At 42.4% G+C, this 27,187-nt stretch overlaps 1 protein-coding gene across 1 annotated transcript in view; it reads right to left on the reverse strand.

The window, feature by feature from the left end:
* The window catches only part of FCRL4 (Fc receptor like 4), a 49,813-nt gene that overhangs the window by 5,497 nt on the left and 17,129 nt on the right, over positions 1-27,187 (reverse strand). Inside the window, exons 2-10 of the mRNA XM_049880868.1 lie at positions 21,639-21,799; positions 19,742-19,762; positions 17,859-18,101; positions 15,706-15,960; positions 15,160-15,444; positions 13,571-13,858; positions 6,867-6,980; positions 5,748-5,775; positions 139-221 (exon numbers count right to left, since the gene is read on the reverse strand). Of these exons, the coding sequence (XP_049736825.1) occupies positions 139-221; positions 5,748-5,775; positions 6,867-6,980; positions 13,571-13,858; positions 15,160-15,444; positions 15,706-15,960; positions 17,859-18,101; positions 19,742-19,762; positions 21,639-21,753 (1,432 nt within the window). The 5' untranslated portion in view covers positions 21,754-21,799. The remainder of the gene's footprint in view (positions 1-138; positions 222-5,747; positions 5,776-6,866; positions 6,981-13,570; positions 13,859-15,159; positions 15,445-15,705; positions 15,961-17,858; positions 18,102-19,741; positions 19,763-21,638; positions 21,800-27,187) is intronic.

Consider the following 27,187-nt stretch of genomic DNA (forward strand, 5'->3'; position numbering starts at 1 on the left):
CACTCTTCTTGGAGGCATGATGATGCAATTACTTATTGGGAATGCTTGTGTTTGGGACACTTGTGGAGAACAGGGGCTTTTACCAGCGCTCGAAGCATGTTATCTTTCTCTGGTAGCTTTCTACCAGGGACTCCTTACCGTTTTCATACCACGGCTGTGGTTCCACTGGGACGGGGCTGGTGGAGTAAGGAGGCTGTCCTGGTACTGGGGTGGGAAGGGTCCTGTGAGACATAGAAACACATGAGAATTCCTGGGACACTATAACAAACAAGGGAGTGAGATGGCCGGGGGCAAGGACAAGGAGAATGGAGGATGAGAAGTCAGCAGACAACAGAGAACAGAGAACTCTGAATGGTTTAACAGGTGGTGTGAATGGTTAATCTGCTTGGCTGCTAATCAAAAGGTTGGAGGTTCAAGTCCACCCAGAGGCACCTCAGAAGAAAGGCTTTGCAATCTGCTTATGAAAAAGCAGCTATCGAAAACCCTATGGAGGACAGTCCTATTCTGACACAGATGCAGATGCCAGGAGTCGGAGTTGACTTGACAGCAGTTTTTTTTTTTTCTCAAAATAAGTATATATAGAGCTCCCACACATTTGTCAGTTTGTTGTACTGTGGGGGCTTGCATGTTCCTGTGACACTGGAAGCTATGCCACTAGTATTTCTAATACCAGCAGGATCACCCATGGTGGACAGGTTTCAACAGAGCTTCCAGACTAAGACAGACTAGGAAGAAGGACCTGGTGATCTACTTCTCAAAATATTGGCCAGTGAAATCCTTATGAATAGTGGTAGAACACTGTCTGATATAGTGCCCCCAGGTGAGTCCCTCAGGTTGGAAGGCACTCAGAATACAACTGGGGAAGAACTGCCTCCTCAAAGTAAAGTCGACTTTAATGACGTGGATGGAGTCAAGCTTTCAGGACCTTCATTGGCTGATGTGACACAACTCAAAATGAGGAGGAACAGCTGCAAGCATCCTTTAATAATCGGAACATGGGATGTACGAAGTATGAATCTAGGAAAATTGGACATTGTCAACAGTGAAACAGAACATAAAGATCAATATCCTAGGCATTAGTGAGCTGAAATGGACTGGTATTGGCCATTTTGAATCAGACAGTTATATGGTCTACTATGATGGGAATGAAATATTGAAGAGGAATGGCATCACATTCATTGTCAAAAAGAACATTCCAAGATCTATTCTGAAGTACAAGTCTGTCAGTAATAGGATAATACCCATACATCTACAAGGGAGACCAGTTAATACTGCTATTGATCAAATATATGGAGCAACCACTAAAGCCAAAGATGAAGAACTGAAGATTTTTACCAACTTCTGCAGTCTGAAACTGATCAAACATGCAATAAACATGTACTGATAATTACTGGTGATTGCAATGTGAAAGTGGGAAACAAAGCAGGATTGGTAGTTGCAAAACATGGTCTTGGTGATAGAAACAATGCTGGAGATCACATGATAGAATTCTGCAATACCAAGGACTTATTCTTTGCAAATACCTTTTTTCAACAACGTTAACGGCGACTATACATGTGGACCTTGCCAGATGGAATATATAGGAATCAAATTGACTACATCTATGGAAAGAGATGACGGAAAAGCTCAATATCATAAGTCAGAATGAGATGAGGGGCTGACTGTGGAACAGATCATCTGTTGCTTATATGCAAATTTAACTTGAAGCTGAAGAAAAGTCCAAGCTGTGCCAAAGGGAATGGCGAAAAACAAGGCTCCAGAAACTGATGGAATACCAATTGAGATGTTTCACCAAACGAATGCAGTGCTGGAAGTTCTCACTCATCTGTGTCAAGAAATTTGGGAGACAGCTTCCTGGCCAACTGACTGGAAGAAATCCGTATTTGTGCCCGTTCCAAAGAAAGGCGATCCAATAGGATGTGGAAATTATTGAACAATATCATTAATATTGCATGCAAGTAAAATCTTGCTGAAAATAATTCAAAACAGGTTGCAGCAGTTCATCGACAGGAAACTACCAATAATTCAAGCTGAATTCAGAAAAGGATGTTTGCAGAACGAAGGATATCATTCCTAATGTCGGATGGATCTTGGCTGAAAGCAGAGAATACCAGAAAGATGTTTACCTGTGTTTTATTGACTATACAAGGCATTTGACTGTGTGAATCATAACAAATTATGGAAAACATTGTGAAGAATGGGAATTCCAGAACACTTAATTGTGCTCTTGAGGAACCTGTACATAGAGCATGTGGCAGTTGTTCGAACAGAACAAGGGGATACTGCGTGGTTTAAAGTTAGGAAAGGTGTGCCTCAGGGCTGTATCCTTCCACCATACTTATTCAATTGGTATGCTGAGAAAATAATTTGAGAAGCTGGACTATATGAAGAAGAACAAGACATTAGCATTGGAGGAAGGCTGATTAACAACCTGCAATATGCAGATGACACAACCTTGCTTGCTAAAAGTGAAGAAGACTTGAAGCACTTACTGATGAAGATCAAAGATCACAGCCTTCAGTATGGATTACATCTCAACATAAAGAAATCAAAAGTCCTCATAACTGGACCAATAAGCAACATCATGATAAATGAAGAAAATATTGAAGTTGTCAAGGATTTCATCTTACTTATATCCACAATCAACGCCCATGGAAGCAGCAGTCAAGAAATCAAAGGACGTATTGCATTGGGCAAATCTGCTGCAAAAGACCTCTTTAAAGATTAAAAAGCAAAGATGTCACTTTAAGGACTAAGGTGGGCCTGAACCAAACCATGGTGTTTTCAATTGCCTCATATGCATGCAAAATTTGGACAATGAATAAGGAAGACCGAAGAAGAATTGATGCCTTTGAATTATGGTGTTGGCAAAGAATATTGAATATACCATGGTCTGTCAGAGGAACAAACAAACCTGTCTTGGAAAAGTACAGCTAGAGTGCTCCTTGGAAGCAAGGATGGCAAGACTTCGTCTTGCTTTGGACATGTTATATGGAGGAACCAGGCCCTTGAGAAGGACATCATGTTTGGTAGAGTGTCAGAGAAAAAGAGGAAGAACTCTGATGAGATACAGTGGCTGCAACAGTGGGCTCAAACATAGCAAAACTTGTGCGGATGGCGCAGGACTGGGCAGTGTTTTGTTCTGTTGTGCATAGGGTCGCTATGAGTACAAATTGACTCGATGGCACCTAATAACCACAACAAATACAGAGTTAGATGGTTCTTTTGAAAGAAACCCAGGGGCGCTGTATAAGCTGGCTTCCTGGGAACAAGGCCAGAAAGCCCCTGACATCATAGTTACAGGGTATTCATCTCACAGATAGAGCAGTCACTCTTGATTGGTTAAAAACCTGGCCTCATCATCAGGAGGTGGTAAAATGTTCTGCACAGTGTCCTGTCTGGGCAATTAAAGAAAGAGTTAGACATAAACCAGGTTCCAAGTTCCTGGCTATAACCTAAGACCCAGACACTGCCATGGCAGAAGAGGAGGACCATATTTTCCAAAACGAAGTTAAGGACACAAAGACTAATGAATAAACATACATTTCTAGGTCAAAAAGAAGTTATGACACTAGCCCCCAAGTCAATAAAATACCTAGGAATTAACCTAACCAGGGACATAAAAGACTTCTACAATGAGAATTATGAAACACTGGTATAAAAGACTAAAAGAGGACTAGAAAAATGGAAAGACTCCTGTGCTCATGGGCACAAAGGCTTAGTATAGTGAAAATGTCAGCATTACCTAAATCGGTGTACAGATTCAATGCAACCCTGATACAAATCCCCACAGCATTCTGTACTGAAATGGAAAAATTAATAACTGACTTCATATGAAAAGAAAAGAAACCTCAAATAGCCAAAGCAATACTGAAGAAAAAGAACAAAGCAGGAGGCGTTACACTCCCTGATATCAAAATATACTGTACGTCCACTGTAATCAAAACAGCATGGTAGTGGTTCAATGATAGACACATAGATCAGTGGGATAGAACTGATAACTCAGAACTAAACCCAAACATCTATGGACAACTGATTTTTGACAAGGGCTCAAAGTCCATCAGTGGGGCAGAGACAGTCTCTTTAATAAATGGTGCTGATAAAACTGGATATCCGCCTGCAGAATATTGAAACAGGACCCACAGCTCACACCAAATACAAAAACTAACTCAAAATGAATCAAAGAGCTAAAGTCAAACCTAAAACCATTAAACTCCTGGAAGAAAATATAGGGAGAAAACGATGGGACCTAGTCTTTTGTAAAAATAGGGTAACAAGCATTACAACAAATGGACAAATAGAAGACAAAATAAATAAATGGGATCTCATAAAATTTATAAACTTCTGCTCATTGAAAGACATTGTCAAAATATTAAAAACAGAACCTACAGATTAGGGAAAATTTTTTTGAAAAGACGTATAAGATAAGGGTCTGATCTCCAAAATTTATAACAACAAAAAGACCAACAACCCAATTATAAAATGGGCAGAAGACATGAACAGAACCTTCACCAAAGAAGACATCCAGTGAGCACGTGAAAAGATGCTTGTGATCATTAGCCGTTAGAGAGATGCACATCAAAACTAAAATGAGATACTATCTCACTGCTACTAAAATGGCATTGATTAAAAAAAAAGAAAACGACAAATGTTGGTGAGGATGTGGGAAGATTGGAACCTTATTCATTGCTTGGGGGACAGTAAAATGGTAAAACCACTATGGAAAACAGTTTGGTATTTCCTCAAAAAACTAGAAAATAGAGCTACGTTATGATCCAGCAATCCCACTCCTACGAATATACCCTAAAGACGTAAACTACCCACACGACCAGATACATGCACTTCTATGTTCATCGTAGCTTTATTCTCAATAGGAAAACAATGGAAACAACTACAGTGTCCATCAACAGATGAGCACATTGTGGTACATACGCACATTGAAATACTACACAGCCATAAAGAACAATGATGAGTCTACAAAACATAACGCGGATGAACTGGAGGGCATAATGCTAAGTGAAATAAGTCAAGTATTTAAGGACAAATACTGTATGAGCCCTCTTTTATAAGAAGATAAGAACAGATAAATATAGAGAGACCAATACTCACTGGTGGTTGCCAGGGAGAAGAGGGGGGAGAGGTCAAGTATGCTTTAGAACCTAGAGACGTGTTACTTCTGGTGATGGGAAATTTGGCTCTGAGTGTGGGAGCAGTGAGCACAGCACAACCATAGCGAAGACGAGAGTTTGAGCACAAACAGAAGGGTATAGATACAGTTAAAGAGAACGCTGACAAATTGTGGTAAATGTAACTGTCAATGAAAAATTTATGTGGAAATTTGAAAAAAAGAAAAAGAGGAAGACATGTATGAGACACTTAGACTCCCCTGGAAAATCTAGACTGTATCGTCATTGTACCCATAGTTACTTTAACACATTGTCTAACTGTGGGTTTATTTGTACCAGAAATATTTTGTGACAGCACAGAAAATCTATAACCTATGGTATCATCTATTTAAATAAATGAGTAAGTTTCAAATAAGAAACTGATATGAAGCGCAAAATCTATGGTGTAAATTACTAGCTGTCCAGAAGAGCTCAAGGAAGCTATATTTTTGCCCATTTCAAGGAATGTGAAAAAACGCTTGGTTAGCCACAGAACCTAGAGAAATAACTTGACCTAAGTTTGCAACCCATGGTTATACATATTGTGTTCCTGGCAGTTGCATGCAGAAGCTGAGGCCTCACCTGGTTGTGTCTCCCAGAGAACCATCTCCTGCAAAAAAGAAAGCAAAGGCACATTTATCTCAGCAGAGGGAGCTCTTTCTCAAAGACTTCAGAAACAGGAGCTTCCTAAGAGAAGTCATCCATAAAGTCAACTCAAATATAAACCCAGTTCTGGATTCTCGTGAAAATAATTAAAGTGTGTAACTTGGAGGTGGGACTAAGCATTCCTGGGTTTAATCTGCACTTGTTTGAGACTTGACTGAGGCTCAAGCCTCTCTTGATACAGTTCGGAAATATTAAATAAAACCAAATCTCCTCTCTTACAGAGTAGGGAGGCATACTTCACTGAGCTGTGGGTGGACTTTGAGGAGCATTTGTGGTCATGCCCAGAGGAACCTCAGGCTCCCTGCTCAGGCTTATTAAGGAGACTTGTGTCAGAAGTTCAAAGTTCCTAGATCCAGCCCAACACAGTGCCCAGAAGGTGCACCATGAGGATCCAGTGAGTTGAATTGAATTGAATTAAAATACAGAGTGGACTGATGCAGGTTAATTACTCTAGAGCTGGAAAAAGTTGTGTGCCTAACTTCCACACCAGGTTGGTGCTTTGGAGAGACCCTCTCCTCCAGGTAGGAGAAGAGCTGGTGGGCTGACCTGTGCAGAGTAGAGCAGTCAGGGCACAAGACCTTGGGTTCAGGCCTTGACTTGGGAAGTCCCTGACGAGGCAGAAGGGTTGAGATTAGCCAGCTTCCGTTCTCAGTTACTTCTTCACATAGTTCTTTAGTTTGTTTCGAGTCTACAATTACAGTAGATTTAGGATAGGATGAAATATCTAGTTTGCCAGTCTATATGAGCCAAAAGAAACTGCCCAAGTAAATTATTTAGAAAAAGTTTTTGAAATTTTAATTTAAAAATTTCACTCTGTCTGTACCTTCGACTTGAGGTTTAGTAAACCTGACTCAAAAGAAACATCTCTCACGCACTGTCTCTATTTGAGAAACTGCCCCTCAAGGAAAGGGTATGAGTGTTGGAGGTAGGGAAGTGGGGAATGGAGACCTGGTATTTACTGAAGCTGGCAATAAGCTGAGGTGTCTGAGGAAAGGACAGGGCAGGGACTCCAGCAAAAGGGAAAAGAACACAAACCTGATTTCCTTGAAAGCCAGAGGTAAAATGGCAGAGCCACGGGCAGAAGAAGGATCCCTAGCAGCCCCCCAGCGATTCCTGCAGCAATAAGGTCACTTCTGTTCCTTACAGTCCCTGAGAAGAAAGATCATATGTGAGCCCAGGGGGAGAGGTTTAGGGCCTAAAATGTCCTTGGAACCCTGAAATCTTTCCTCAGCTTGGCTGAGATCCTGAGCCCTGGGAGAAAGAAGAATCTAAGGGACTAGGACTCAACTCATGTGGGCTCCGTGGGCAAGGTTATAGGCCAAGAATGCTTGCTCTGGCTGGGCAGGGGCTGGTGAGGCCCAGAAAACGGCTCCTACTGTGGGCAGGTCAGCCCCGACCTGTATGTGAGAGGAAGTGACTCACTGTGAAGTGGTAGGAGGCAACGGTAAGGGTCAGGGTGGACTGTGGCCAGGGGAAGAGCCAGGGGAAGAATAAAGCAGCCTTCTCTCTTCACCTTCAGTGATGTCATTTCAGAAACTAGCAATATGTATTAAAACAAACAAGAAAAAAAAAAAGTTGTCATTGAGTTGATTCCAACTCATGGTGACCCCATGTGTGTCAGAGTAGAACTGTGCTGCTCCATGGGGTTTTCAACGGCTGATTTTTCAGACGTAGGTTGCCAGGCTTTTCTTTTGAGGCTCCTCTTGGTAGATTCAAACCTTTTGGTTAGCAGCCGAGTGCCTTAACCATTTGCATCACCCAGGGACTCTAAATATATACCTATCTATAGGTAGAGAGAGAGTTGTTAGTTGCCATTCTGACTCACTGCGACTCCGTATTTTACAGAGCAGAAGTGCTCCACAGGGTTTTCTTGGCTGCAGTCTTAGCAGAAGCAGATCATCTGGCCTTTTTTTCCCGAGGTAATGCTGGGTGGGTTTGAACTGCCAACCTTTAGGTTAGCAGTTGAGGGCAAACCATTTGTGACACCTAGGACTCTACATACGGCAAAAAAGAGGACGACCCTCCACGAGATGGATTGACAGTGGCTGCAACAATGGGCTCAAGCATAACAATGATTGTGAGCATGGCACAGGACTGGGCGGTGTTTTGTTCTGTGGTACATAGGGTCGCTATGAGTTGGAACCAACTCAACAGCACCTAACAACAATAACAGGACTACATATATAGTTGGACCTGTGAGTGGTTTCACCTACAATTAACATTCAGAGGGCAGCTAGCTGTTCTTCCCCACCATGACAGCTGCTGCTAACAGGTTTGCACCTGAACTAGAGGGGCAGTGAGCAGGGGAGAAATCCAGGGGACAGAGCAGCTTGGACTCAAAGACTTGTATTGACTTGTTCCTCATCGCCTGCCTGGACACCCATCTGTGCAAAATTAGAATCAACCATACCTAGGCCTGGTCTTAGGAGTTCAGATTCACAGGGCAGAAAGCAAATTATTCCTCTTTCTTGTAACCCTGTTTCCTAGAGGAGATGGCTGCTTCTCCTGATCTGGGGTCTGGGAGGAGATATAAGAAATTGGTCCTATCTGGGACAGTAAGGGAGCCCTGGTTGCGCAGTGGTTAAGAGCTTGGCTAGTAACCAAAAAGCTGGCAGTTCGAATCAACCAGTGGCTCTTTGGAAACCCGATGGAGCTGTTCCACTCTCTCCTATAGGGTCACTATGAGTCGGAATCAACTCGATGGCAACAGGTTTTTGTTTTGTTTTGGTCTGGTTTTGGGGACAGTAATGGAAATTTGTTTTACTAAGAGGTATGGACTCTAATACCAGATTGCTAGGTTCAAATCCCAGCTCCTACACATACTAGCTATGTTATTAGGGAAATCACCTAATCCCCCTGTACCTCGGTTTTCTCATCTGATACTGGGGATAATATTAGTTATTTGGAGTCCCTGGGTGGTGCAATGATTAACTTGCTCAGCTGCTAACTGGAAGATTGGCTATTTGAGTTTATCTCCTGTTATAAATTCTCCCATTTCTAAACACAGAGATTTTGCATAGAGTAAAAAAAACTCAAACCCAAACCCACTGCTCTCCGGTGGATTCGGACTCATCAACCCTATAAGACAGAGTAGAACTGCCCCATAGGGTTTCCAAGGATGTAAATCTGTACAGAAGCAGGCTGCCATATCTTTCTTTCGGGGATTGGCTGATGAGTTTAAACATCAGTTTGCAGCTAAGTACTTTAACCACTGCGTCACCAGGGCTCCTGCATAGAATAAAATCCTTGAATAGAAAAAGAGTTAGGAGCCAATTTTTGCTCCTTTGACTATCAGCTGAGTCCATGACATGCTGCTTAATCTCCAAGGCCATCAGTTTCCTTAATTTAGGATAATACCCAACCTTGCAGGGTTGTTCTGAGGGTAAAATGAAATTACACTGTGTAAAGTGATCTGCTTACTGTCTGTTTCAGAGAAGCCCAATTCTTTTTTAATTACCTTAACCCCCCAAAAGGAAGATAAGTAACTTACACTTATTCTGGAATTACCAACATTTATGTGTAATCCGAGCCTTGGTGTCGGATATGTGTAAATTATCAACACATTCCCGGCCACCAGTGAGATTTACAGTGTAAGAGCCTTCTTGGAGATGCAGAACTCCTTGTCTTCAGTGTCCCTCTAGATTATAGGGCATTCAAGAGTCTCCAGAGGGCGCCTCTTGACATCGGTGGCACTAGAGTTGGTGTCACCCAGTGCGGTAACTCATGATGTCTCCCCGTCCCCCCATGGACCTTCCCTGTGGGCTTCCTCTGATACCAGACCATACAGAATCCTTAGTAATGTTTACTATCAATTTTAATCCTAGAATAATAGTGATAAATATAGTCGTGACCTGCTTAAATGTAATATTTCTTAGATTATACAAATACTAACAAAATTGCTTTGTAAAATCTTTCTATGCTGAATTAAAACAGTATTAGTTACGACGTTAGAAGTCACTCAGCAGAAGCCTTTTTTGATTTTTCTCCTTCTTTTCCTTTGATTACTACTTCATTTTCAAAGAAGTTATTGACATAGGTTCGAAAATACTAATTACCATAATATTGTAGTTAAAACACCAGGAAATTTGACAAAATCATCGACTTGACAAAATCAGCAACTATGAAAACACTGGCAGCAACTAAAACAACAATGAAACCACATGTTTCAAAGCATCATTGTAATTGGGTAATAATGACAGCTTTGATGGGAGCGCATTAAACCAAACCAAACCTGTTGCTGTCAAGTGGATTTTGTTTCTATGAGTCGGAGCACATTAGAAGGGTTCAAAAATTAGCATTGAGTTTTAGCCTTGTAGGTATATTGATAAATGTAAACTGGGCTTATGGAAAATGTTTTTGTTGTTGTAATTAACTACAGGGATATTCTTATAAAAAAATAATGAATTCCTGCTGAAACCCTGCCCGAAAAATTTATAGACATTTTGGTGTCACCCAGTGTGGTCTGCACCCCTCAAGTCCCCTTAGTGATGCCACTGCCTCTTGGCAGCTTTGAACTGCTCTAACCCTCTCTCTCCTTCTTCCAGATGATTCTAGAAATGTCCTTCAAGTTATGCCCAGCTCAACCCCAACCCTTTCCTCCTGGAAATTATGCTCAAGGTCGCTGTTCCCCAACTATTCCCACAGCGAGATGCTGACCTTCTGGAACATACAATTCTGGAAAAACAGCTCAGTCCAGCACCTGGGAGGGCCCTGTTTGGTCTAAAGACTTGCCTCGAGGGAGCTGAAGGGAGAACTGTGCAGCCGAGCTGATAGCACAGCAGAGCCCCAAGCCCTAACCAACTAAGCCGTTCAGGTTCAGAGCTCTCAGCTGTCAGGGCTGACTGCCCTATAAACAGCACAGCCATCTGCTCAGTTACTATGGTTGATGGGAGGTACTTGACTATATAGTATTTTTTTGGAGAATTTTGACATTGCTCTCTCTCTCTTTGAGCTAAGTGATTGCATCTAGGTTCAGATCTGGGCTCTGTGGTGTATAAGCTCTGGGACCTTATGTAAATTACCAGACTTCTCTGAGCTTCACTTTCCTTTTCTGTAAAATGGAGTTAATATTATCTTTATTTTCTAGGATTGTTACTAGAATGAACAAAAATGATGCATGTAAAATCCATTCATTCAACAAATATTTATTGAATACCTAATATGAGGCAAAGGTCCCTAGGTGGTGCAAATGGTTTGCACTTGACTGTAACCTAAAGGTTTGAGACCACCCATCAGTAACATGGAAGGAAAGGCCTGGTGATCCTCTTTTGTTAAGATTACAGCCAAGAGAACTCTATGGAGCAGTTGTCCTCTGTAACACATGGGGTCACCATGAGTTAGAATTGACTCGTCAGCAACTAACAACAACCACATAAGGCAAGCAGTGTCCCAGGCACTTGGGATACAATAGTGGTCAAAACTAAGACCTATCCTCCCAAAGCTAATATATCTGTGGGAGACATTAATAAGCAAACAAGGAAACACATAGCATGTCAGTTGTGATAAGTACTGTGGAGGGAAAATCAAGCAGGGTAGGGGGAAGGAGTGCTAGGGGAAGTGTGTGTTATATATGGTGATTGGGGGAGGCCTCATGAAAGGTGATATTTGAGCAGAGATCTGGAGGAAGTAAGGGGGTGAGCATGAGGTTATCGGACAAGAGCGGTGCAAAGGGCTTGATATGAGAACATGCCTGGAAGGTTTCAGGAAGAGCCAGGGGACCAGTGTGACTGGAATGGAAGGGATGAGGGTAGAGAGGTGGGAAATTAGGTCAGAGTGATAGGAGGGCCAGATCATATAGGGCTTGGTAGGCCATGGAAGAGATGTTAGCTTTCATTCAGAAGGTGATGGGAAGATTTTGAGCAGAAAAGTGACATGATCTGATTTATGTGTGCTGTGTTGAGAATAGGCTGTGTTGAGAATAGACTGTGGAAAGGAAGGGGTGGAACAGAGGACCCGTTAGGGTGTGACTGCAATAATCCAGGCATGAATGCTGATGTCTTTCACCAGGCCATGGCAGTGGAGGTGATAGGAAATAGATTCTGGGTATACTTCAAAGGCAGAGCCACCAGGATTTGTAGGTGGATTGGACATGGGCATTTAATTAAAATTAGAAAAGGAGTTAATGAATGATGCCCGGAGTTTCGACCTGAGCGGCTAGAAGAATGGAGTTTTATGTACATCAAGAGGAGGAGAGATTCCAAGCAGGAACAGATTTAGGGTGAAGTGAAGAGTTTGGTTTTGGATGTGTTAAATTTGGGATGTTCATTGGCCATTTCTGTGGAGTGGTTGATTAGGTACTTGAATATGTAAGTCTTGAGTTCAGGAGAGAAATCTGGGATGTTGGTTGAGTTTGGGTGTCATAAGTCTATAGAAGTCACAGCATGTTTAAAGTCATGGGACTGGGTGAGATGACCTAGAGAGTGGGCACAGACAGAGAATAGTCTGAGGACAGAGTTCTGGAATGCCCTGAAATTCAGAGGCTGGAAACATGATGTAGAGCCAGTCAAGGAAACCAGAAAGGAGTGTCCAATGAATAGGTAGAGAACCAAGACAAAGCTGGGTCCCAGAAGTCAAACAAAGAAAGTATTTCAAGAAGGACGGAGGGAACAGCTGTGTCAAAAGCTGCTGGTAAGTCATAAAATGAAGACTGAGAATTGTTCATTGAACTTAGCAACATGGAAGTCATTGATGATCTTGACAAGAGTAATTGTGGTGGAATTATGCCAGCCTGGTGGCACTGGCTTTGAGGGACAATAAGAGAAGGAAGAGAACAAGTGGAGACAACTCTTTTCAGGAGTTTTCGTGTAATGAAAGCAGGGAAGGCTAGCCTCCTAGTAGCTCCTCAAGAAAAGCTACCTTTATTGGGTAGTCAGTGGTGCAACTGAGCCTGAGATAGAGGAAGCATTGAAACCCAGTCAGTACAAATCACTCATTTAACACCAGAATATTTGAGTGGAAACCTGGGTTGACTCTGTATGGCTTCTTAGGGTCAGAGGAAAAGAAGAATATGAGCTAGAACCAGAGGATCCCACAGCAAGGCTCTTCCACTGACAGAACTGGGCTCTGTATTCACTGTCTGTACTTGGAAATTTCCTGATCTGCGTACGGTTTGCATACTGAGAACCCTTCCTGCCTCCAGTAAAGGAGAAAAGAAATTCTTTATGCGTTTGATTTAGTCGTACTTGACTGGCCTGATAAATGCTGTTTTTTAATTGAAAGAAGAGGTATAGTTGACGCTTACAGTGCCAGAGCTGGGCTCCATCTTAAAATGATGTTAATGAGATAAGGCTGCTCTTTGAAATCAACACACAATGGATCATGGCACCAATCAAAAAAACCAAATCCCGTTGCCACCGAGTAGATTCCGACTCATTGTGACTCTATAGGACAGAGTAGAACTGCCCCATAGAGATTCCAAGGAGTGCCTGGTGGATTTGAACTGCTGACCTTTAGTTAGCAGCCATAGCTCTTAACCACTACGCCACCAGGGTTTCCAGATCACGGCACAGACATATAAAATCACTTCCAAGAGGCAAGATGGCTTCTGGCCAGCACGACCTCACGGTAATACTTCCCATCACCAGACTGAAGTTATTCATATTCTAAGAATAGAAAGTGTCTATTGCCAGCAAAAATGGAAACGGAAAAGGGCGAGTCACAAAGATAACATTGGCTATGTCTGCCTCTAATATAAGGAAATTCACTGAGAATAAATAAGGTCAATGGAGATAAAAACTTACTTCTCACAGTGATGTTCATGACCTCGCTCTGAATGGGGCCGAAGCCGTTATCAGCTGCACAGTAATATCCTCCAGCATCGCTCTCACTGATAACAGGGATCTGCATCTCTGCTCTCTGGGAACGCTGAGATGTCCTCCCTACTGTCTCATTCATGTTCTCCCTGTGCCAGGAGAACGTGGTGTCTCCTGTGCCCTCAGCCATGGAGCAGACAAGGACCAGCTTCTCCCCTTCAACTGCCTGCCCCCCTGGAGGTCGGGTCTCCATGAGGACTCCAGACACAGGCACTCCTGTATGAACACAAGACAACAGGTGGAGATAGTGTTAGCTATTTGGAGTCCCTGGGTGGTGCAATGATTAGCTTGCTCAGCTGCTAACCGAAAGGTTGGCTGTTCGAGTTTTTCTCCTGCTATAATTTCTCCCATTTCTAAGCACAGAGATCTTACATAAAGTCCATTAATAATAATAATAATAATAAAAAGAGTTAGAAAGAACTCCTTGCTCCATTAAGAAGAAGGAAGGGCTTGGATGTTGGACAGTATCATTTTTGTGTGACTTTACTATATCCTCTTTAGCAAGTGCCAGCAATGTGGCCCAGAAGGCAGTGGATTTTGGACTTCCAGAAGACATCACTAAATGTAATAACTTTTCCATCCTGATACACAAGATCCCAAGAGGGGAAAAATTGTCTGTCCTATAGAGAAGCATTTGTTTTTTTCTGATGTCCTAGCTGGTGGTCCCATCACCTGTAGTTTCTCATACTGTGGTGCCTTGCATGCTGCTACAGTGCTGGAAGCTACGTTGGCAGTATTTCAAACACCAGCAGGGTCATCCATGGTGGACAGGTTTCGGCGGAGCTTCCAGACTGAGATGAATAGGAGGAAAGGCCTGGCCATCTAATTCCAAAACTTAGCCAATGAAAACATCATGGATCCCAACAGCATATTATCTGATATAGTGCTGGACGATGAGAACATGGCTCAGGACCAAGCAATATTTCTTTCTGTTGTAGATCAGGTTGCCATGACTCAGAGCTAACTCATCAGCAACTAACAAAACAGCTAGTGTTCTGATGTATTTTGGGGACGGGTAATAGCAATGAGGGCATGATGGCACTGGGTTGGACCACACCCGTTTCCAGAAGTCCTGCTTTGGTCCCTAAGACCAGCTGGTATTTACTGTATTTATCTCTGCGTGTACATGTCCTACTCTCCTGCTTTGCACAATGCAGCACTCGTGTTGTTTGTTGCTGTTGATAAGGAAGAGGTAGATGTTTGAATTCTAAAGTAAATAGGTCACCCCTGGATCTGGCATTCTAAAATCTATAGCTTGGTACCAGGGCACCTTGCTGTTTTTGTTTTTTCCCAGCTCTGGTACTTAGTTTCACGAATCAGCAGAGATGATGGAGTTTCAAAAGTAGACTGAAGGGAAATGAAGGTGAAAATGAAATCCTGAATCTCTTTCATTACAGCGCTTCACTTCTCAGCCTAAGGCCGCACATTTCTCAGGAGGACAAGCCCATCTCTGTGGTGGTCCCCACTTCCACAGGCAGGAAGCAGCAGCACCCCCGCCCACCTGCTCCAGCACTCACTCTGCACCTGGATCCGTAGCGGGAGGCTGCACTTGCGCACACTGAGGTTCGCCGTTCTGGCCTCACACCAGTACCGTCCTGAGTCCTCGCTCCAGACGCTTGGTATCTGGAGTTCTGGGGACCTGCTCCAGTTGGACAGGATGACCCCTTTGTCTCTGAAAAAGCTGAAGTGAAGTGGAGTGTGCAGCCGCTCTGGATGAAGCCGGGTGTGACAGCTCAGGTTGACAGGATTCCCGTCGGTAGGCTGGGAGGCTGTGGCTTTCAGCTTCGGAAGAGGAAAGAGCTCTGGAGACAAAAGGTAAAACCGATTCTCAGGATGAGGGGTTTGAGATCTCCGACAGAGACCAGCAAACTTCAGACACCCCGCCTGCCAGACCCTTCCAGCACGTTTTTCTTCCCCAGATTCATTTGCTTTTTCTGTCTCTTAAAGGACTTAGGCCTCTCATCTATCCAGAGTTTCAAGGCAATCTACAGACTCCCTCCTGACATACCCCGTTTCCCCAGGCTGACTTTGCTGAGAAAATCTACGTGAAATCAAATGCTTACCTTGAACTCGGATAATTTTGTTAGCTGATTTAAGTAGATATTTTTTGTCCTCATAGCCAATGCATGTATAAGAGCCACTGTTTTTTGAACTTGCTCGTGGGATCAAAAACTGCAAGCTTTCATTAGAATGAGAAAGAAAGTTTCCATTGAGGAAGTATTTCACGGCCATCAGCTTCTCTTTCCCTCGCTTCTGACATCTCAGAACCAGCGTGTCACCTTCAAACACAGAGTGTGGGGACTGTAGAATGAGGGAGGCTGGGAACAACACAGAGACAAGATATTGTCATTCAGGGCACTCCTGCTACCTCCTTCCTCTGTGTCTCTTGAATTAGCAAGCATATCTAATCAATCATTCAAGGACAGAATCAAAATATAAAGATTCTAATATGGGGAGAAAAAGCCAAAAGGAGAGATATGATCAAAATCCTTGACATCACAGGGTATGTCAAAGAAGCACACCAACCTGCTCACCAAATCTCAGAGCAGGAGCTATCGAGGAAGTAGCTTTCAAAGAAATCTATAAGGAAATATTACAGTGTGTTTGAATATGCTGTGTGGCTGTGCAGGCTTCTTGTCAGAGACACAGGTCTAGGTTCAAGGGACAATGAATGTGGTCCATAACAGAAATTCACATGATCTTTAGTTCCTAATTAGAAGATGAAAACCAATTTCCATTGAGTGGACCCTGACTCATGACAACCCCATGTGTGTCAGAGTAGAACCATGCTTCATAGGGTTTTCAATGGCTGATTTTTAGGAAACAGATCTCCAGGCCTTTCTTCCGAGGCATCTCTGGGTGGATTCGAACCTCCAACATTTTGGTTAGCAACCAAACACCAACACCCAGGGACTCCTAATTAGAGGTTACCTCTGTCCATTCTCACTTAGATGACTACCAAAAAGAACCAAACCAAACCCATTGCTGTTGAGTCGATTCCGACTCATAGTGGCCCTACAGGACAGAGCAGAACTGCCCCAGACGGTTTCCAAGGAGCACCCGGTGGATTTGAACTGCTGACCTTTTGGTTAGCAGCCATAACTCTTAACCACTACACCACCAGGGTTTCCTAGAATGCTTAATCCTATAGAGCCATGCTCGTGGAGGTGCTCCGAACTGTTATCTCAACCAGCCAAAGCTGGACAGGAAGAAATAAAAAAGAAGTAACAGAGAAGAGACAGATATCAGGGAGGTGGGGGATGATGACATTGGAGATCTCCCACCTCTGAATTCTTTTACGGCACTTCTAACTTATGCTCAATATATTTATATGCATGTAATTTCTCCCTTGGAGGCCTGGTGGTGTAGTGGTTAAGAACTCAGCTGCTAATCCATCAGCCACTCCCTGGAAACCCTATGGAGTAGTTTTACTCTGTCCTATCAGGTCGCTAAGAGTTGGGATCAACTCGAAAACAGCAACAAGTTTGGATTTTTGGTTTTGGAATTTCTTCCTTAGGTCCCTGAGTGATAGAAATGGTCTGTGCTCAACTACTAATTGAAAGATTGGTGGTTTGAATCCACTTAGCGGTGCTGTTTAAGAAAGGTCTGGCAATCTCCTTCCATAAAGATTATAGCCAAGAAAACCCTACGGAGCTCAGCTCTACTCTGTAACAAATGGGATCACCATGAGTCAGAATCGACTCAACAGCAACAGGTTTTTTGTTTAATTTCTGCCTTGTTGTCGTTAATAGGTGTTGGCAAGTCGATTTTCAACTCATAGCAACCCATGCAACAGAGTAGAACTGCCCCAGAGGGTTTTCTTGGCTGTAATCTTTACAGGAGAAGATCACTACTGCATGGTTTTGAACCGCCAACCTTTCAGTTAGCAGCTGAGTGCTTAACCTTGAGAAGTCCTTAAGGGCAGGATGAACGTTAACGTCACCTTTGTATCCCCTAAAACTAACCTATTTCCTTGTAGATGGAAGAAGTGTAGGAATAGGTGTTCAACATTGCTTGTTGAATAAACATTAGGCATTTAAGCCCAAGTTTAAATGGTCTGAAAAAATTTGTTGACAGTGAGGGACACTGTGAAATGGAAAGTATTTGAGGTCCAAGCTTAGTCCGGAATGAAGGACCCCTGTTCCTGGAAACTCTGGGGAGCTGAGATGAACTAAAACCATTTCTAAAGTTTTAACTCAGTCATCTTCTTTCTCACCTGAATAAAATTGCAAGTACACAGGGCTGCTGGGGGGTGAGTCCTGGGTCTGGCATCTGTACTGTCCGGAAGTATGAACCTCGAGGGTGTTTCCTGGGGTTTCTTTCTCACTGAGCTTACTGTACCATGTTGTTTTGCCTGGGGCATAGAAGCCAAATCCACCGCAAGTCAGAAGCACTGTCTCTCCTTGGAAGACTGGGGTCCACGGAGGTTGGAGGGAAATCACAGGCCTGGGAGGAGCTGCTGAGGAGGAGAAGAGTGTGAGGTGGAGATGCTGCAGTCCCAGCACGGTGGTTAGTGTGGGAGAGACTGGAGGAGCCTAAGAAGGCCCTGGGGAAGGCTGCCGTTTCCCTAGGCTGCAGGTCTTCCAGCTGAGCTCACCTCACCTGAGGGGAAGTGGCTGCTCAGTGGTCTATAAGCCTTTCAGAGGAAAACCCCAGCAGCATCTACTCACCATCAAAGAGCAATGATGGGGACCTCAGAAGCCCTCCTACCTTTTCCAGTGAACCAGGTCCTCAGGTAGAGAGGCGCGGATCTCATTCCTCCTGGACTCCTGCCCAAGCTCCTTGGGTTACATGTACCTTTCTAAGATGAACCTTTGTGGGGTGTGGGCATGCAGTGGGTGGAGGTTGTAGATGGAAGGAGCGTAGGAATTTGGGGGACAAATAAGCTCGGAAAAGAATCCAAGCTACATTTTTATCGACAGGAAGCGGAAGTAGGTATGGGGCAGATGAGCAGGCTGTTGTCCGAAGAGAAATTTATATTCAGATAGACACAAAGAGTATGTGTGCAGGGAGCTAGGTTCTCCTAACTCCCCAAACCTTAGACACTCTCGTAACAATAAAATATGGGCCTTGTGTGAAATTGGGCCCTAAGATCTTTGAAACATCAATAGGTAGAAGCTGGAGAAACTGTTATTGAGGCTTTTCTTTTAACCGAGTGTTCATTTTTTTTAGTTTTATAGTTTTGAGGTTGTGAGAATTAAAAACAAAAATGATTACAACACAAATCATGTGCTATTGGAAACATCCACTTAACCATTCTTCCCCCGTTTAATGCTACTGTCTAGCCTGGTCAAAGATCCGTGCTTGGTAGGCTCATCGCTCAATGGGTGTACCATGAAAATTGATTCAAAAAGTGATATATCAGATTCTGCCCAAGATGCAGTAAAGTCATTGTCATTTGTGCTATTAACAGAAAAACATCGACACAGAATACTCAAGTTTGGGATAAATTGGTTACACATGGTTAGAGGCGGTACTTTCTTTGGGCTAAACCCAAACCAAACTCACGCCATGGAGTCAATTCCGACTCACAGCGACCAAGTAGAACTGCTCCATAGGGTTTCCAAGGCTGTAAATCTTTACAGAAGCAGACTGCCATACCTCCTCCCGTGGAACAGTTGGTAGGTTGGAACTGTCAACCTTTTAGTTAGCAGGCGAGCCCTTTAAGTACTGTACCACCAGGGCTCCTTTTTGTTTGGGCAGGAGCTAGGAAATGAGAAGTAGGAAAGTTGTTTGAGTCCCAGCCTCCCACTTTGAGGTAATGGCTTATGTCCGTCGTTCCCTCTCGGGATTATATGCATCTTGCCAGGTTCAGCTAGAATCCCACATCAGGTGGGTGGCATCCTTTTTTCCTGTGAACTCTTGGGACCTATATCCCAGGCCTGTCCATGTTCATCCATCACAAGGGCAGGTTTGGTCTGAGAGTGTGATTCCCAAATACCTCTGATTCTTAGAGTCAGAGCCACCAAACTAAGTGATGGTTTCATACAATGAGGAAAACGATGAAGGGGACAACAAGGCCAACCTGCAAGTATTTGAGATATAATACGGTTATTTGGATGCCTAGAAACATAAAGAGAAAAGAAAAGGGAGACTTACCAATTTTCCCACTGACTGGAGCTGCAAGAGAGTCACAAGGCAAGGATTAGCACAAAGCAAGGAGTCTCAGCCCTTTCACCCCAAGAGCCTGTATGCACACATCCTACTTCCAACCAGGAGGAGGAGAAACATGTTTAATTCCACCCACCCCTTGGAAACCCTGGTGGCGTAGTGGTTAAGATGTATGACTACTAACAAAAAGGTCAGCAGTTTGAATCCACCAGGTGCTCCTTGGAAACTCTGTGGGGCAGTTCTACTCTGTCTTATAGGGTCACAATGAGTCAAAATCGACTTGACGGCAATGGGTTCATTTTTTTTTCTTCTGAGAAACAGGGTAACACAAAGGACTCAGATAGAAACAGTTTTGAATTTTAGCTGTGTGAACTTTGGCAAACTACATAAACTTTCAAGGCTCAGTCTCCTCACCTGTAAAATGGCTATCATAAAAGTGACCTCCCAGGCTGTAATGCAGTAATGAGTTACATAAGTTAAAACCCCAAAAAACCCACTTAAGTCCTTGGTAAATGGTTCCTGTCATTGTTTCGTATGACTATGGCTGCCTCTGAGACCTGGCTCCACTGTCTTTTTGGCTGGAATGTTCTTCTCTTCCTTCAGTACCCAGCAAAGTCATACCCATGCGTTAAAAAACAAAACAAACAGGGTACAGATAAAATCCCACTTCCTCTGTGAAACCTTTCTCAATGCCCCTGGGCTGCAGAGACCTCATTATTCTCTGAATTTAGAACACTTACCACTGTAGCTTATTTGGGACTCATAACTAGACACACAGTATGGGGTAGCTTCCAAAGTCAGATTATTGGTTTGAATCCTGACTCTGCCACTTTGCTAGCGGCATGAAGCCTAGGCAAGATACTGAAGTCTTCGTTTCCTCATCTGTACACTGGGAGCTATAAGAGCTCCAGCTCATTAGTTGTTAGAGGGTCAGATTGATCAATACATAGGATATTCTTACAAGAGTGTCTTGGGTATAGTCAAAAGTTAGTAAAAATCTGTTATCATCACACACCATCCTATGACCCATTGCAGAACATTTTTCTTGTACTGCCAAGTCAAATGTTCTTGCATTCCTGCTTTGACTTCCAGTCAGAGTGTCAGCTCTTCAGGGTAGAGGCCAGGTCCTCTGTGTCTCTGTGCTATGTCAACTATACCCACTCATTCACCATTTACTGAGCTCCCATGATGTGCCAGTCACGCTAATAATCCTTCCCTGTGTTAGGGTCTGGGGATACAACTGGGAACAAGACAAACATGCCTGATAAATATATAATGTATGAACGACCGACTAGTCTTTCATTCCCTAGCTTCAGCTGCTAGGAAATCAGTGGCTCATCTGGACAAATATTGACAAGTAATTCAGAAGCAGGGGGGAGAAAAATCAAAGGGAAACTGTTGAATTTCTTTTCTTCTCATGCTTTTTAGAAACATCAGAGAAGGTTTGATCTTAGAATACAGAGAAAGAAACAATTATTCTCAGCAGGAAGGCCATTTCTACCTCAGCCCACAATCAGGGCATAATCCTTTCACTAGGGGCTCAGTTCATCTTTTACTCTGGGTATTGCATAATCTCTGATTAGGGAAGTCACTGAATCTAACTTTTTTTTTTTTTAATATATATATGAAAAAATTAAGCCTACTTTTGGGGTAGGTGGAATTTTCCCCAGGCAGTTAAAAGCAAAAGTGAACAAAGGACATACTTTTGGAAATACATTATTTTTTCCCTCATACCATTAAATCAATATCTTCCACCCTTTCATTCATTTTCTGCTGTTTTGAGATGGGAGTAAAAATCTGTGTGTTCAGCAGCCCAGAGGAGAGGACTTTTGCTCTGGGAATATCCATGTTTCTCAGTGAACAGAGCCCTCTCCTCCCCACTTACCGAGCATCAGTAGGGACACCCACAGCAGCATGGATGCCTTCTCCAGAAATTGAAGGAGGAATATTCCCTGGGAGATGGGCCAATAGAACCCAGATCCAAAGCAGGCCGTGTCCATACCACCACCAAGGAGTGAGTTCAGCAAAGGACTTCTCTGAGTATAGCTGGTTGCATTAATGAAGTGAAAGGGAGAAGAGGGGAATCTTGTTTAACGTGTTTTCCTTGTGTGAGAGAATCCCGATGGTGACAGTCAATATTAAACAGAATTATTTAAGCGCTGCTCTGACACTGTGGTGTGGATGGCTTCTCAAGGCTTTAGCTGGCATATTTTCAGAACAGCTCAGCCCCTGTCTTCCAAAGAAATCCCAACTTCTCCCTGCTATTGAAAACCAGGCAACGCTGGAGTCCTCTTGAGAAGTATATAATCCAAGTATGAATCTGAAGCGCTCCAGAATTGGAAAGCTTCTCACTTAGTGCAGACTTGCTCCCCTCTGACCCCTGATGGCCCCCTCTAGGCCACCTCGAGCTAGCCATCCATCTGTCTGATGCAGTATCTCAGTCACAAGGCAACCCACTTCTTGTCTAACAAATGAAAATACACTGACTCATCTGTCTCAAGGGAAGCCACAACCTTCGATCTGAGTAAGAGGCTAACTGTGGGTGAATTATAGCCGTATCACGTTCATCCTGGAGAAGAGATCATAAATTTACTGAAGTTGCTAGAATCATCTCGAAAAATACATACTGATTTTTAATCATGTGTCAGACATGGTGCCAGGTGCTGGGGGCTTAGTGGTAAGCAAAATTCAGTAAGCTTTCATTCTAGCTGGGCAGACAGAAAAGTAAACAGGAAACGAGAGTGAAAGTGCTCTGATAGTCCAATAGGAGGGACATCTGACCCAGTTCTGGGGAATCAGAGGAGGTTTCCCATGGGAAGTAACGACCAAGTTCAAAGGATACCTTTCAGGGACTCAGAGAATAGTACAAAGGTGGAAGACAGTCACCATCATCGTCACTACTGTCATCATCACCCTCATGATATCTGTGATTAAACAACCCTTGACCTTCCCATGAGGGGAAGATCAGACATTGAATGAATAATGAGTGGTCTGTATCTTTCTAATATAATAATATTTCCTATGTACCTACAATAGTTTTTTTTTTCTATTCTATAGTAGTGTTTGTATTGAACAATAACTCTAACCAGGCAATGTCCATGATCTTAGAGGAATAAAAAGGTTAATAAAATGTGTCTCCTTTCCTAAATGGGCTTGCAAGACAGTGGAAAGGACTCATTTTTAAAAAATGAATCAGCATGGGAGTGGCCATAGTAGACATAAGCACAAAGAATTATGGGAGCATGAAGAGTACCAAGGAGCCACCCAGATTCTTTGTCTCCAAGCCCTGTGACAGTTCTGTCATTCCCCAGCTGCCTTTATTTGTACCATTAGTGGTGAGGGTATAAAATGGCAATTGAGAACATAAGCTGTAGAGTCCCACGGACCTGGATTCAAATCTTGGCTCCAACTCTTACTAGTTGTGTGACTTTGATCAAGTACTTAGCTTCTTTAGGCCTCAGTTTCAACAATGGTAAGAAGGAGGTAAAAATAATATCCATTTTAAAGGAATGTTTATATTGATGTGTATATGAATTCTGTAATGGTATAAAAATCTTAGCCCAGAGCCTCACACAATGTAAATACTCACTGTTATTATTTTATGGCCTTGAATAACAAAGCACTTTATAATTGATACAGTATTCTACCAACATTTTTCTGTATTCCTTATGACACTGGAAGATACTAGAACAGAGTATCTTACATAAATTAAGAGCTGAAAGCTTTATTGATTGACTAGGAACCAAGGGGAAGTTGAAATTATAGCTTTCATTTCCTTGTCTCTGGCATTATTTTCGTTGATTGGATAAATGAACTTCAATTAGCAAAATAAAATTTTACATTTATGACATTATATAAGATATTCAAACAACAGCAAAAAAAAAAAAAAAAAGCTTGTTTACAACCACTGTATAAAATTTTAAATAGTTTAGGTAAGTAGTGTTTTTGTGGTTCATTTAAGTCACTGACATAAATGCTTCCATTATTTGTGCCCAGACTGTGGTTTTATTTTCAAAATTTGACGATGGAGCACATATGCTTGGATTTATGAGGCAATTGCTTGACTAACCAGGGACAACTTCTAGGTTTTATATTGAGTAAAATAAAACGGTGTTAGTGACAAAGCAAAAACTGTAAAAGTTTGGACTTTTCATATATAAAAAAGGGAACATTTCAGACTCTACATTTTTGAGATAAACTTTTCAAAAAATTTTGGAATAGTTTTAAATTTACAGAAAAGTTGCGTGGCTAATACAAACAGTTCCCATGTACCCTCCCTCAGTTTTCATTTCCCCTAGTGTTACCATCTCACGTTACAATGATACACTTGTCTAAGTTAAGATACCAACATTGGCACATGACCATTAACTTAAATTCTGGACTTTATTTGGATTTCTCCAGCTTTTCCACTAATGTACCTTTTCTGCTCCAAGATTCCAGCCAAGATACCATATTTCATTTAGTTGTCATGTTTCTTTTGTTTTTTTCTGCTCTGTGACTATTTCTCAGTCTTTTCTCTTTTCATGACAGTTTGGAGGAGTATTGGTGTGACCCTAAGACTCCCCAGCATGTTTTCTCCTTTTTCAAAATGGACAACTGAGAGATTGACATGACTGACTCCATAATGAACCTGTAAGCTGGTCTCCTTCCTCTGCCTGCCTCCTCCTTCACATACCTCTGTTAAAGACTTTGTTTTGACAAAATGTTAATGACTTTGTTCTGTATTTTAATCTGATGCAAATAACTTTGCTTTGTTCCATCTGACCACCTGTGATTTACAGCCCCCCTACAGGGAAATCAGAGCCCAGATGTCTGACCCGTATATCTTTAGCCTGATAAAGAGATTTCCGGCATGTATTTCTTTAGTCTGATAGTCTCTTGTCACTATCTTGTAATGAATAACTCCTCTGGCCATGCCATCTGTGGGCTACAAAGACACTTGTAACCCTTGTAAGATTCTATATAAGCTCTAATGTAAAACTGATCTTTGGGACTCCATAGAGACAGCCTGTGTTGCTGCCGGTCCCCCGTGATGTATACATCTCCTGAAAGAACAACTTTCGCTCTTTCTGACTTGGTGATGTATACATTTCCTGAATAAACTTTCACTCTTTCTGACGTGGAGTACGTTTCATTGGCTCCACCACTCCAGGGCACGGACCCTAACTGGGTAAGACTGGTCACATATTTTGTAGAATATCCCTCAATTTGACTGTGTTGGATGTCTTCTCATGATTAGGTTGGGGTTATGGGCTTTTGAAAAGAATGTCCCAGATGTGGAATCAACTTCTTATCACATCGTATCAGGGAGTACATGGTATCAACATGACGTCACCCATGATGTTAACTTGATCGCTTGGTTAAGGTAGTGTTTGCCAGGTTTCTTTACTGTGAAGTTACTGTTTGCCCCTTTTCATACTCTATTATTTGGAAGCAAGCCACCAAGTCCAGTCCACACTCAGAAGTTGGGGTCCGAGGATTAAGTTCCACTTTCTGTAATGAAGATTTGTCTCTTCTTCCCCATTTATTTTTTATTCAGTCATTTATTTATATCGCTACGGACTCATGTATATTTATTTTACACTTTGGGTATAATCCAATACTGTTATTTATTTTGTGGCTCGAATTGGTTCAGCTTTGGCCATTGGGAGCTCTTTCAGGTCGGCTCTTGCGTCCCTTTGACTTGCCCACACCCGTTTGTTTTTTTTTTTGAGCACTTCCTTCCTTTCTGGTGCTACAAGATGCTACAGGCTCATCTCGTGTATTTCCTGTCCGAGCCCTAGAGTCAGTCGGTGCTCCAAGGACTTCTTTTTATTGGAGAATGATACTATAGTAAAACTATACATTTAAAGCAAGTGACAGGGAACCTGTGGTCTCGATAAAGCTTCATGAGTAAAAAAATACTAGGCAAATAAATTTCTTGGTCTTGTTATTACTAGCCGTTGCTCCAAAACCAGCAGCTGTGGTTTCTGTAGCTATTATCTGGAGCCTGATTTGCTAGGGATAGAGGAATGATCCCTTGGAATTATGGACCTTGAACTTCAAAGAGAAGGCAGTGAGTCAGCCCAATTAGATTTCTTTAGAGGCTAATGCTATCTGGAGGCATCCTTTGATTTTCTCTGCCTACAGATTAAGAATAACTCTAATCCCCCACCACAAAAGATCTTCGCTTTTAGGGGCTTTTCAGAGACAGTGTCTTGTTCTAAATAGAGGATCCCCCATCTTCATGAACACAAAATTTTTGCTCAAAAAGTTGGGCCAAAATGAGAAGAGATCAAATTAATGCCCTTTATTTTTTATTGCAGGTTCACGGATCCATACTGAGGTGGCAGAGGGTGTGGAGAGGACACTAGGTTTGAAGGCTAAAGGCTGGCTATGGGTTTGATTCCGCCACTCACAAGCTATGTGAGTCAAGTCATGTTGCCATTTTGAGACTTGGTTTTTAAAATATACCAAACCTTTATGTTTTACTAAAATTTTATTTTGAAAAACGTTTAAACCTTTGGTAAAATAGCAAGAATAATATGATGAACACCTATATGCCCTTCTCCTGGACTCATCCATTGCTAAGATTTTTGCCACATTGGATTATTTTTATCTGGGCAGTGACTGAGGCGTTGCTGTTAACGGGGTAGGTAAGAAGAGTGGGTGTGCAGGCTGCCTAGGCCACGTGTGTTGCGCTGTGGGATGCAGCTGTGGGTGGGAAGAGAAGACAGAAGGTACAGGCTTAGGCTGGGGACCAGGGGCTTGCTTTTCTCATGGTGCCATGTTCCAGTATAGTATTCCAAGGATCCAAGAATTGTATATTCAAACCTGGACATCCAGGCCATCATGGAGGTATATGTTCAAGTAAGAGGATTAAAAAAAATCTTATTAATTCACTGCACTGGTTTATAACTTTTACATTTCAAAACATGTATTATGAAGGCTTCCGTTTGTACTCTTGTCCTGGGCCCTGAAAAGTTAGGAAGGAGAAGGTAGACATTGCTTTTCCATTAATTTCATTTGTATGCAGACATCGCTTTTCTTACTACCTCACTTCCATTGGCCAAAACTGAGTTAACAATTTTGAAAAGAAATCAGCAAAATAAAATTAAAAAAAAAATATATATATATATATATATATATATATATATATATATATATATATATAACTTTTAGTTAGATTTTGCGTTTTCCCAAGCCAGGCAATTTATTGCGAAGCCATATATGAAAGAATTTAAAATTTAGATACTAAAGTAGAAGTACCCAACACTGGTAAACAACATTAAACTATGAGTTATCTGGGTGCTAAATTTCAGCTGTGATTACCCATTTTTATCTGGAACTGCACATCCCGAAAGCCCTGAACAGACTGCTTTAGACAGGCGTACTTTTAAACAATGACACTAGAGGGTGATCTTTACTTTATAGGAGTAGGGCGAGTTTACATTT

Source organism: Elephas maximus, chromosome 3, assembly GCF_024166365.1.
Source record: "Elephas maximus indicus isolate mEleMax1 chromosome 3, mEleMax1 primary haplotype, whole genome shotgun sequence".
Lineage (NCBI taxonomy): Eukaryota > Metazoa > Chordata > Mammalia > Proboscidea > Elephantidae > Elephas > Elephas maximus.